We start from the raw sequence: 14,139 nt of genomic DNA, 5'->3' as shown, positions 1-14,139 counted from the left end.
CACTTGCAAAAATGGGCGATGTATCCCGGACTAATTTGAGAATTTATGCTATTTTTTTCCACTTTTATTATATTAGTGGTTCGATGACTAATGACTATGAATATTCTTAGTCATAGTCATTTTTTCAACTTTGACTATGTCTATAATTTATGAGTAACTAGCTTACCGCCCGCGGCTTCGCCCGCTTTGTCTCAAACCTAATAAATTATATACTAAAACATTCCTTTTGAACATTTATATTTATTTAAAAAAAACCGCATCAAAATCCGTTTCGCAATTTTAAAGATTTAAGCATACAAAGGGACACAGAAAGCGACTTTGTTTTATACTATGTACAATGAAGTAATAATGTTGTAATTTATTTTCTTCGCACATAATTAATTATAAACTAACAATTCCAGGACGAAGAATGGCGAACACTTTCCGTACCACTGCCTTCAGAACAACAACACGAGTACATAATATCGTACTCGTTAGACTCGGCGGACATTGACGCGGGGAAATACGAAGTGGCCGTCAAAGTGCAGAATAGTAAGAGTTGGAGCGAACACGCTAGCGCTGTTGTTGATATCGGTGAGATTTTTTGTCATTTTTTGTCCTTTTTCAGGTCTCAAAGAGAGCTTTGTAGCGAATTTCATCAAAATTTGTTCATTTTTTGGCCTTTTCAGGTCTCAAACTTTTCAAATTTCATCCAAATCGGTTAATTTTTGTTAAATGTTATTTGTAGTGAATTTTATCAAAATAGGTGCAGTGGTTGAAGCGTGGAAACGGAATAGACAGACATATACTAACGCATTAATAATATTATAGTAGGGTTTTTGTGTTATTTATTTTTTGCAATCATCAACCCTTGATGTTTTACTTTACTCCTAAAGCAAGAAAAAAGTTTGACGAAAAAATACATGCCTTCACTGCGTTTACCTGAAAAATTGGACATTTTAGTCTCGACTCCCACTTATTTTTATTTTTACATTTGTTTTAATCAACGTAATCATTATTTAAGTTCATCCCTTTTTACTGTTTTCTTTTGTTCGTTCTGTTCTTTGATTTATTTATTTTATTTTACTTTATTTTTTGTTTTTATTTTAGAAGCGCAACCGGAGTACATCCGACCTGCATCAGGTAAATATTGTTTTTTATGATTTATTTTTATTCAAACTTATGATTTTTTTTTAGTTTTAATTCTGAATCAGATATAAAATATTATAATCTACTTACCAAAAACATCTCCCTTTCATGTAAAATAACGTTTTATTCATAAATTCCCAAAAAATGCCTTCTCTTATCTCAAAAACCGCCTTTTCCTATTCCTTGGTACAGTGATTGACGCGTGTGAGTAGAACCGAGGGGTTCTGGGTTTGATTTCCGGTGGAGACGAAAACAAAATGTTTCGGTCTGGCAAGACACAGAAGGCTGATCACCTACTTGTCCCTAAAGAAAATCGATCAGTGAAACACATGTATAATGCATCTGCCCCTTGCCCCACTAAGGGATATGGGACTTCATTTTTAACCTCAAAAAAAATGTTATAATATATTTTTTTCTTATTTTTTCAGTATATTTGCCGAACAGTGCATTCTCACTTCGACCGTCGTTCGCTCTACTCCCCCTTATCTACGTTTTGGTGCGATTTTAAACGAAAATTAGCTTAAATATTATTTATTTAGAGGCGTATCGATGTTAAGACAATTCCGCTGTAAAATCTTATTTTATTAGTCAACACAAATATTACAATATTTTTTTCTTAATTTTTTAAAAAGACAATTTTTTACAATTTTTTTACATCATGGAATGTATAATGTGAACTTCTAAAATCTAAATTATTCATTCATTCATAAGCTTCAATATTTTTTTTTAATTATTCACTAATTCATAGAGGCTAAACGTATTTGACTAATAAAATGAGATAAAATTTCGCTTTAGCTGTTTCCAATTACGCATAAAATTACATTTTTAAAAGTACAAAAATCGGAACGCCAAGATACTTAATTGTATTAAAGAAAATTAGTTTTAAACCATTTTATTGCAGCGACTTTTCTTTTTTGTAAATATTTCATTTTGTTATAATATCAATTAACTCTGATTAAAATACAAAATGCATCGGAGTATATTTAATACACATTTTTTTGTCAAAAAAAAAACAATCATAAAATTTAGGTAAGTACAGTATATTTTTTTTGAAAAACAAACAAATATTTAAATACAGTATCAATTTATTTGACAGACAATATTTTTTTTATTGTTTTTTAATTATTTCGAACAATGAACAATTACTTCGATGCAATTAGCTTATATTAATTTAGGCATCTCACGTTATTATAATTAAAATCATAGGTTATTATTACCAAAGTGTAATTAAGTTAATCACATATAGTTTTAAGTTTATTTCGTTTAATTAACGCTTATAAATATTTATTCGTATCGCTTACGTAATTGTAAAAACGCATTGGATTGACTCTTCGAAAATTGCAAAAAATATATTATCATTAGTGTATTTTTAACGCTATATTAAAATAATTACATTATTCTAAAATAAAACAATATCAATTCTTGATAATAATTAGCTAAAATACTTTTTTTTAGCACTGGCAATACACGACTTTATGTCAGTGTCAATTTAAAAATAACATGGCAATATTTTTTTCAAAATGGCGGAGAGTCAATTCAAATGTTATTAATTCATATAATACGTGATGTTTTAAAGTTAATGCATAAGTGACAGTGAATTTTATATAGATTTTTAATAATAGTTAAATTTACCATCTCTATGAGTGACAGTTTAGAATTTTTTATCTATGGTTTTACAGATTATAAATCTATTTTGAGTAGTAATTGTTCTAAATTATAGATAATAATTAGCTTCAATTGTTGAATATCAATTATGAAAAAACTATATTTTCTTAAAAATAAAGTATATTTTTGTTGAAATATCATACAGTAGAAATAACCAGTTTTCTTTAACTCATAGAGATGGAAGCCATAATAATGATACTAATTACAATATAATTAATTACCAGTGAAAGCCTTGAATTGTGCCTACAATAGATACGATGTGCTTTACCCATGATGTTCCAGTTTGCCTTTGTATTATCGAAAAATTATATAAAAAAATTTAATTCCAAAAAGATTATAAAAACTTTTTGGAGTTCCTCAGACCTCCTTTATTAGACATGATATTACTGGCCTAAAAACTCTGTGTTATGAAAAAAAACTATCGAATATTTTTTATTTTAGAACACCATTAAACGCCCTAGTGAGAAAAATATACTAAATTGTTTTTTTTTTCTTTTTTTTTACGCATAGATAAAATATATTTTTAATAGTGTTGGCCTAAAATTTATCGATAATACAAAGGATGTAGTATTTACTAGTCTTAATGCTTATTGTAATGTTTAGCTCGTTGTTATTTTTAAAATGGTGTTAATTAAGTACAGAGTGAAGTAAATAATGTTTTTAATCCACGGCTGATTTTTCAATCGTCGGATTTTATGGTAAATATAGCCATCTCTCTCTTCTGATTTGAATTATATGAGATGGCGATATATTTTTAGCATTTTAATAACTTTTCCTTGGACATTGGATAATCGGAAACGAGATTACAATTTAATAGTACAATTAGACTTAGGAAAACCTTTCTTCCTAATCACACTAAAATATCAAGTAATTATCAAAAATTATTATTTAAAACGTGAATTTTAATTTTTAACCATAAATGACATCTAGTATTTTTATTTTAAAATATTGCATATTTTGTAATATACTATGTATTCATGTTTACCTTTTTATTATATAATAATTTAAACAATGAACAAATTAGATAAATTCTCTAACGCACATAAAAAGCCTCGAATTAGTAATTTTAATAAAAAAATAAAACTTCTCTTAACATTTTTTTATCATTGATGCTACTACAGATAAATAATAAAGGTGACCGTTGGTCACAGATTACAAAATATTGTTACCATACTCCTTTTTTATATTGGCAACACTCAATCTGAATTGACTTTGCAGTATTACGATTGGTTAAATTTCGTGTGATTTTATTATGTGACAGTTATCTCTATCGTAAATCACTATATATTATTGTAACTAATTTTATTAAATAAATCTGTAATCAGGTCGTGTGTTCCAATATAAATTTTATTGTGATAATTATAAATATATTCAGGACTTTGCTTTATAAATATATAAACTTTTTTTTTAGTTAAATAAATAAATTATTTTTTATCTTACACAACCTTTTTAAATTCTTTTCTAATACAGTTTCTAGTAATATTGTTTATGTACTTATTTGAAGGTTTTTATTTATCCTGAATATATTTATAATTAAAAAATTAGCAGGTCCTGTTAATATATTAAAATTTGATGTACAAGTTATGTGGTGCCTTCTATATTATAATCAGAAGGTGATATTTTGTCTTAAATAAATGATTAATGTTTGTAAATAATTCCACATATGTTTTTGTTTTATTTATTAGTTACCTTTCCTACCATGTTTCCTACCACCTTTTCCTTTCCTATGTCACCTTTCTTATGTATTGAGGCTTTACATTGAGCTCTATGTGATCATAGATAGAGCTACTTTTTTAATAAGAGATACTTTTTAATAACATTTAAAATCTGTACATTTTATGGTCATACCGCTTCCTTTGTGACAAAATATAATCAATAAGGGCTGAGTCCAGATATGGTTGATATGGAGACGCTATATTTAGGAACAAGGCTGCAGTTGACATAAAATAATCGTAACTAATTGAATCGTAAATCGTAATAATAATATGAAGTGTCACTTCAAATATTAAAATATGCACTCCAAATGTATCTACACTTTCACTTATATATACAAAAAGCAGATTCTTAACAAATGTCGTCTCACAAGAAAGTTTTACATTTTTTTTTACACCCATATCCACTTAAGTATTATGTACTTATACCAATACACTTGGCTCAGGTTATGAGTACAAACAAAAAAATGGATACTTTTCTTGGATTGCTTTGGTGTAGGTATTAACATTTAGTATTTAAGTAATACCATGTAATACCTAGTCATTGGGTTGCCTAATGAAGTGAATCCTAACAATTAAAAAAATATTTTACGGTCCAAATTTTGTGCCTCTACTATAGATACTTATAATTTTTCATGTATCTATACTAATAGTATAAAGCTGAAGAGTTTGTTTGTTTGTTTGTTTGAACGCGCCAATCTCGGGAACTACTGGTCCGATTTGAAAAATTCTTTCGGTGTTAGATAGCTCATTTATCGAAGAAAGCTATAGGCTATAATATACAGGAGTGGAGCCACGGGAGTGAAACCGCGGGGCGCAGCTAGTTTATGTAAGAAATCGGTATTTACCTATTATAATAATTATTTATTTTTGTAGTAACATAACCTAGTTTTAGGTGATCAATCATAATTATTGAAATAATATTGATTCGATTAAAATTGTAACCTCAAAATAAACGTTAGTTAATAAGCGTTTAGCATTGCAATTAACTTAAACTTCAAGCTAAATGAATTAATTGGAATGTTAATATCGTTAATTGTCCGCAATACCTCATGTAATTTGAAAACGTTGAACAAAAACATAGATAACTTAATAAGTAGGTTACCTACTAATATTAACAATCATATTACTAAGTAAACTTAAATAATATTGATACATGACATTTGGTTAATTTTTTTTTATCGTGAGTGAATTTCAACCACTCGACTCAAACATTTAGGTATTTAGATAACTCACAAATGCTTTTAATACTATATATTGTAGACTACACAATAAACTTATAATTAATAATAATATATTCTCACTTCAAAATATTACGAGTCAAATTTCGTACATAAGCGGAATTATTCAAAAAAATTTTTTCAACGCAGATATTTATTTGAAACACAAAATAAAACGCCGTAGGGTAGGTACTTTCGACCGCCTTAAATTTCAAGTCCCGTCTTTTTGTCATACATTCCTGGATTTATAGACTATTGCTTCTTAGTGCTATTCATAGGTATAGAGCTCGTCAATTTTGACTAAGAACTAGCTTTCCACCCGCGACTTCGATCGCACGGTCAAAGAAAATAAACAGTAATTTATGTCACATTTTTATATAGCGACATCAGCTATTGGTCTTTATAGAATTCGGATTAATTCAAATGTGCAATGTGCATCACAAATCACAATGAATGTTCCTACGGGAATGAGATGTTTAACTTTGGTAAAAAATAACCTATGTCAGTCTCTAGCGGCTAGCCTCCTAAATATATCCACACTAAAATCATAATATCATAATATCGTTGCGACTATGATAGTTTGATTTCCACTATTTAACTATCTTAGATTACAAAATAAAAGACAGATGGAGCGTTGCCGAACTAAACCGAATGATTTATCGTCATTTTCAATATAAGCTATGTGTGCTGTCATTTCGCCGCTGCACTGTACGTACACGGTGCTTCTGTGTGCGTGTAATGTTACCAGATATTGAAAAATTTCCCAAATTTTTCCCCGACTACGGAAAAAAGAGGGTTATGTTTTTCGAGTTTATGTATGTATGTATAATATTTCTTTGACACGCCCTGCAGTATAAACCGTTGGACCGATTTTGAGTTGTGAGGTTTCATTGCAATCATCTGAATTATTATGTTAGTGGCGGTAGTGACGTAGGCTATATACATAAATTAGCAGTCAAGTTTTAATTTTTATTTTAATATTAGTTCGGGTTTGTTGATTTATATTTTTTATAATATTGTAAAAAATCTTTTATTATATAAAGTACCTGCCTACTAAAGTTATATATGGACAAAATAATTGTATTAAATATTTAATTAAATAAATTACATAAAAAATGTGTGCGTGTACTAGTGTACACACGTAAGAAGTGAAACTTCTTTATGACCTTATTTTTCAAAAAAATCATTTGCAACTTTACAGAAATACGTCGAATCACGCGTGGTAGGGACAAGAAAAAGATGGCACGTAACGAAACGAAAAAATGTTACACTAAATTTTTTTCCAACCCCGATAAAGAAGTTTCACTTAAAAAAATTTCAATATTAACTTTAATAATTATATTATTTTTCAAAATATATTAATGCAAATAGCGGTAGTTTTTAGTCGAGAATACGGGACATTTTATTTTCATCATATCCATCATGGAGTTCACATAAATTAAATCGCTAGCGAAAACGACCATGGCGTTTTTAAGCTTTATAAAAGTAACAAAATAATGTATTATGCTTATTAAAATAATCTAATAATGATCATGAACCTTTAGTGCACTTTACAAAATATAATCACATTCACGATCGAAAAATCCAACAGCACTACCCCGAAGATCTTTTAACCGTTTTACCGTTTTACCAATAAAAATGGCAAATTCATTTTCAAAATACTGGCAACATACGTTGAAGTTTTGTATTCCTTCGTATCTGTAAAATTATTATTCGTATAAAGAAATGAATCAGCCAAATAATCTACAGAAAACCTGTGAAACGATGCTTTATCTTTTTTTTTGTTTTCGGGAATAAATTTTACAGCGTTTTATTATCACAAGACAGCATTTTTTTACTAAAATTGCAAACCCTTTTTGACGTATTGCATGAAACTATATGCGCTATAGCACTGGAGCAGCGACGTATTTGCTTTTGATTTCGTATTTTCTTTGACAAAGGCGACGGGCGGTTGTCATGCTCCATCTGTATTTTATTTTGTAATCTAAGTTAACTATATACTTATGTACTTATCTTCTATATAATAAAAATGAATCACCAAATATGTTGCTAAGCGCAAAATTCGAGAACGGCTGAACCGATTTCGTTTATTCCTTTTTTATAATATTCCTTGACGTACCACGCGCGAAGCCGGGGCGGACTGCTAGTAGGTATATCATAAAACAATTTAGAGCTGCTGGTCGTACTCAAGGACATTTACACGAAGACGGGTCTTCCCTATAAAAAAAATGCCTACAACCCCACACATAATTTCTCATTCCATACCAATTGATATAACATACCTATCTATGACCACCAAATAAATTATTCATAATAACGTGTAAACTTGCAATAAAATTAGCAAAATACTAGCACATAGTGGTATCAGTTCGCATGTCTGTTAATTGCCTCTAAAAGCCTAAACGATTATATTCATACACATCACGTGTATAAGTGAAACTTGAATTAGGTATTAAACAGTGCGTAAACGGTTGTTTCCTTGCAATAGTAACATAAATGCTTAATATACCTTTGATTAACGGCTAATGTTGGTTAATGCCGGGATGTGGAGTGTTTCAAAATGTTGGGGCGAGGTTTATTAGGGACAAAGGTTAGTCAATGGAACTGCAGGTCCTTGAAAACTTGAATGATAAGAAGGGACAAGAGACGCTTTATTATTGTGGTTCTATAAAATGTCTTTATGCATTAAATATGACAAACAATGATATTAATTTATTAATTCAATAGAAGACTGTATCAGACTTCAATCAGATCTCGAGAGCATTGCTTCTTGGTGCCAAAATAATGGCATGGAATTGAATTCAGATAAGTGCCACTTTATTACTTTTTCACGAAAAAGCACTAACGTCGCGTACACATATAGTATCAATGGCACTTCTCTTCAAAGACTGAACCAAGTTAAAGATCTGGGCATTGTTTTTGATGCTAAGTTAACTTTCGTTCCTCATATAGAGTACATTACCTCCCGGGCATATAAAATGCTAGGATTTTTAATTAGAAATATAAAAGTATTTCGGGATAATAACTTAAAAATTTCGCTATACAATTCATTAGTACGAAGCATTTTGGAATACGGATCGGTGGTTTGGAGACCTCACTATGCAACACACATGTTAAGAATAGAGCGAATTCAAAAATGATTTATTTGGCATTTAATTTATTCAAACGGACTATCAAGAAATAGTTTGCGTTCCTATACTAATAGACTGGAATTTTTCAAAATGACTTCTTTAGAGGAACGGCAAATTGAGTATTTGAATTAATTTTTTTTTTGTGATAAATGGAAAGATTATATATTAGTTTTATAACAAAACTGTATTTATTTTTATTTTTTTGCAATAATTCAAAAGTTATTTCAAAATAAAAATTAGTCTTTGAATCCAGTACCGAAGACACGCCGACAACTCGCGAAGCGTCACCCGACCGCGTGTGACGTCATAATGTTAGTTTTCACTCATTGCAGAATGCAGTTGATAGAAAATTAAATATAGTTTGAAAAACTAAACAGGATAAAAAGATAAATTCATGAAATTATTGTATTGTTACCGGGTTTTTATAAAATTTAAATTAAATCCGTCGGTTTATAGTGGGTCTAAATCGAATCTAAAGGAGAATTGGTTACATACAAACATATGTTTTAAGCTGATCCTGGCGATCGTTATCAGGATAAATTTATGATATTATTGTATTGTCATCGGACCTTGATAAGTGTTCAAAATTTGAACAAAATCCGTCGGTTTTAAGTGGGTCAAAATCGAGTCGAAACTTCGAAAGGAGTCGGTTACATACAAACATACAGGTGAAGCTAATAAAAGCTAATAAAATACAGTGTTTTGATCTATTTAATTTTGTTGTCATTATTAAATTACATATTAATTATATTAATTGTTAATTATATTATTTAAATTTAAGTATATTAAAAATGGCGAACCCCAAAAGTTATCGTTTTGTACCATTATGTACGAATACTACAAAGGCAACTCCTGACAAAAATCGGTGATCATAAATATATCAACATCAAGAATATTATTCGTAAGTAACTAACTAATTCGGAACCAACTAACAAATCGTATGTAAACGCTATGTACTGCAGTTAATAATAGCTATAACATTATGACGTCACAACTGTGGTGACCAGTCATGGCGCGTTTTTAGTCACGTGATTCTAACTTAAATTTCATCAATTTTTAATTGCTTATAATTTACGGAAAAATTTTTTTTTGTAAGTTATTTGCATTTAATATCAATATTATTAATAATAAAGTTTCAAAATACATAAAAAAAATCAATAATTTTTTTTTATTCAAATACTCAATTTTAATCGATCTTATTTTTGCATTAAAATTGTTAAATAATAAAATTGATTGCCCTCAACTTTTGAATAAAGTAAATTTTCGTGTCCCTAGTAGGTATCCCCGAAAGCAAATTGATCCACTTGTTCCACCAGTCCGTAGGTGTAAGTTCGGAGCCAACTCTCCTATTCCAAGACTGTGCAAGATGGTAAATAAATATGGTGATATCATTGATATTAATAATACCTCTCTCCGAACTGTTCGTAAATTGTTTGTATGTAAGCTTAATGGATAGCATGTAGTCATAGTTATTAAAATTATATTATGTTCTTAGCCTTATGTTCTAACACCAAAATAGCAATTTATTATAGTTATGTGTTAGTAATGAGACGCAACTATTTATTGTTTTTATTATATACATTTTCCTTTGTTCTCTTTATAATGTAATGTTGTTTTTTCTCTTCTCGCTGTTGAGTTTACAATTAAAAATTGTCAGTTTGTGTAATTTATATTTGCATGTTGTGAATACCTATAATTGTTTGTTACATTTAGAAGAATACAATAAGTCTGTAATTAATAATTAATGAAACAATGTAAACAAACGTTGGTATTTCTAATAAATAAATAAATAAATAAACTCCGTTCAATAGTAGAGCAAAAAAGTTCGATCAAATCTCGCCTCATTTTTTTTCTAGTTATTCAAGTAACTAGGTATGCTAAAAATTTGTAACAAAAGTGGTCGAAAATATTGTTTCGTTCCACTTAAAGGTTCCACTGCATGTATCACGATGAAACACACATTCGACAAAATCCCACTATGACACCACGTGCAACGAAACTTTTTTAATTAAAATGCCAAATAATGTATGAAAATAGTGTTAGATATAGATATTATCAGTAAGTTGTGAAAATTGGAACCTGCCCTACTGAAACTAATTGCAACCTTGTGGGCAATCAAACATATCTATAGACGTATTTTGATACTTACAAACAAACAAATAAATTATCATTTTATATTAATCAGTACATAATATGTACTATATACATAACATGTAACAAGTATTAATGGGCTTTTATTTAAATAAATAAGTAAATAAATATGATAAGTCACTAGATTGATTGTTCTTTGTGTTTATTTTAACAGGCTGTCGACATGGTTCTTGATTGACAAGCTTATGTATTTAAATATTTATAATTATGACCTTTAATATATTATGTATTAAATATTTACGCAGATCATATAAATATTACTTATTTATCATAATATATAATAAGCTGTCTTAAATATCGAGTGCTTTGTTCCTTTTTAAACAAAGTTTTACTGTATTGTCTTTTATATTTGATTTGAATTATTTGAAATCATAAATTATTAAAACTGTATTTTATTTTATTTATATAAGAAAAACGTTATATGTAATATGTATTAGTGTGTATTCTGTGTAGAAAACAGCCCTGAGTTTTATTCAATCTATAACATTATAAATTAATTTCAAACTACATTACAAAATTAAATTCACAAAAAACTTAATAAATACGAATCTTCACTTCCAACACGTGTTCTTATTAAAATACATTATTCAACAACTAATTAAAAAGAATAATACACTGTTTAAAATGAAATAGCTCCAATTAAAAGAAAAAATAACACCGGCTCAATATATTCCTAAATTACATAGTTACCGACTCATTTACAGGAATAACGTGTAGAAATAAGAAGGTCTTATTAATTAGGAAGGTTGTATCCATTTATTTATTACATAAAAAACGCACTTACAATGTTTGATTTGTAAATGATAACTACGCATTTACACTTGGCTTGAATTATTTACATGCAATCATGTTACTTAAAATAATTAAAATTGATTGCTGATATTCGGTTCAATTTTCTGATGTATTTTTGTTAAGGTTGTTTTAAACAGAATTCCAACTCTATATATCACAAAAAGCGACGCTTTAGAAGGGTTTGGAAGCTTCCTTCCTAAATTGACAAACTATGTTTTATTTATATAGTATTCACACTACAATATATTCGTTCGAAGAACTATACTAGATTTTGTTTACATAATTCCTAAATGCCTATTTTTATAGCCAATTTCAACGACGTCAACGAAAAACGTAAAGAAACAAAAAAATGAAACAGGACGTCCATCGAGTCAGCTAGTATTAGAAATATTATTATTTGTAATATTATGTTATACTTAATCAAAACTAGAGTGAACTGGTTTATTCCAGTATATATCCTCATGACTCCCTTTTTATTGCATGACTGTAAACCATAATGCGGACTTTTACCTATTTAACTGTAAAAAAGTATATCGTATGAAAAAACAGTTGGTAATTTCTAAATAGGTGAAGCGATCCATATCATTAGAAATCATATAAAACTCTAACGTATTTAGTTTCAACTTTCATTCAATCTACTTTAAACTGAACTAAAAACTTACACCTAATTTATTTAGTTAATATATCATCACTACATAGTATAAAACAAAGTCGCTTTCCCTGTCCCTATGTCCCTATGTCCCTTTGTACGCTTAAATCTTTGAAACTACGCAACGGATTTTGATGCGGTTTTTTTTAATAGGTAGAGTGATTCAAGAGGAAGGTTTATATGTATAATAACATCCATTAAATAGTGGAGAAGTACTGTTATTTTTGATTTTTCTAAAGTGATGTCGTAAAAAATTACATTTTTTCCGCTTACATTGCAAACGCAGGCTGAACCCTACGAGTTTTATCAAAATAATGTACTAAGTATTATACACATTGAAAAGGTCTATAGAAAAGTCCGCGATGGTATATGTCTATCTCTTATGGATAACCCACAATTACTTTTTTTTGTCATTTACTTTTTACGACAAATAATGGCTAATTTTCGATGCGATTTTAACCAATACAGCATTAATCCTTATCCAATTTAATACCTTGAATACATTGTTCATTTAATATAGATCTATATGGCCCTTTACACCGTATGATTTAAGTGAATATTTTCGAAGATATTACAGATTTAAAAATTGCGGGACGTAGCGTTTGCGGCGGTACCGGCCGGCCGCCCGGCTATATATTTTATACCCGTGCGAAGCCGGAGCGGGCCGCTATGTTTTTATGTATATACAACGTTCACAGATTTTCTGTAGTGTATTTAGTATCAGCATTGCACCCGTGCGAAGCCGGGGCGGGTCGCTAGTAATATATAAGTTACTTTAATAACAAATTTATGTGTTATATTTTTTTACAAAATAATAATCAAGAAATGTTTGAAAATATATACCTACTGTGTGCAATAACCTTAACTGAAATATTGACCTACCTGTCAAGATATCTAGTTCATATTATTATAGCATAACTAGCGGTCCGCCCCGGCTTCGCCCGTGGTACATATGAAAAATAGATGTTGGCCGATTCTCAGACTTACCCGATATGCACAGAAAATTTCATGAGAATCGGTCCACCCGTTTCGGAGGAGTATGCAGACTAACATTGTGACACGAGAATTTTATATATAAGATAAGGGCTGTAATTGTGCTACAGAATTAAAAAGAGCTCCGACATATCTCAAGTTAAAGGCGCGTTGAGAGTAAAATTTCAAGGTCGCGTCATGCCAATACCGTAACGTCCTGGAGTAAGGCGATTTTGGTATTTTTGAATCTTGCCAAAGAAGTTTCACTTCTGACACGTGAGCACGGCACACACGCTCTTTTTAATAACTAGGTAACACAATAGATTAAATTGAAACTCTATGTCCCCTTGGGGTTATGGTTACGAAGTAACTATTCTCTAATCTGTGGTTATGGGGCAGATGCATTATTTCACATATTATTAACTGATCGATTTTCTTCACGGGTAAGTTATTATTTGATGTGTATGAATTCGTATTTGTATTAGAGAATTTTGATTGTGCATTTATATCAAACGAGCGAATGCTCATTCTAACGCCACTATGTCAAATTATTTTAGAGTAAACAGACGTAGCTTTCGTTGTTCTTAGTACGTATGAAAATATTCTATGCAATGTTCTAATACTGAACAACACTTTATACGAGTTTTCGTTTATACTGAAAGATCACGAAAGAATGCTCTACCTATACTCTATGTTCGTTTGATGTTAATGCACCGTTA

The 14,139-nt window shown here is 29.5% G+C and overlaps 1 protein-coding gene across 1 annotated transcript in view; it reads left to right on the top strand.

Annotated features, from left to right (window-relative positions):
• Positions 1-1,839, top strand: part of LOC149896759 (protein amalgam-like) — a 152,786-nt gene extending 150,947 nt beyond the window's left edge. Inside the window, exons 12-14 of the mRNA XM_090117334.1 lie at positions 402-573; positions 1,090-1,122; positions 1,557-1,839. Coding sequence (XP_089973460.1) covers positions 402-573; positions 1,090-1,122; positions 1,557-1,636 — 285 coding nt within the window. The 3' untranslated portion in view covers positions 1,637-1,839. The remainder of the gene's footprint in view (positions 1-401; positions 574-1,089; positions 1,123-1,556) is intronic.
• The last annotated feature ends 12,300 nt before the right edge of the window (positions 1,840-14,139 follow it).

The sequence above is a fragment of the Colias eurytheme genome, chromosome 27, assembly GCF_061535395.1.
Source record: "Colias eurytheme isolate Ceu_HAF_F1 chromosome 27, ilColEury1 Martin Lab GWU primary, whole genome shotgun sequence".
Classification (NCBI taxonomy): Eukaryota; Metazoa; Arthropoda; class Insecta; order Lepidoptera; family Pieridae; genus Colias; species Colias eurytheme.
This window is presented reverse-complemented; position numbering and strand designations above follow the sequence as displayed.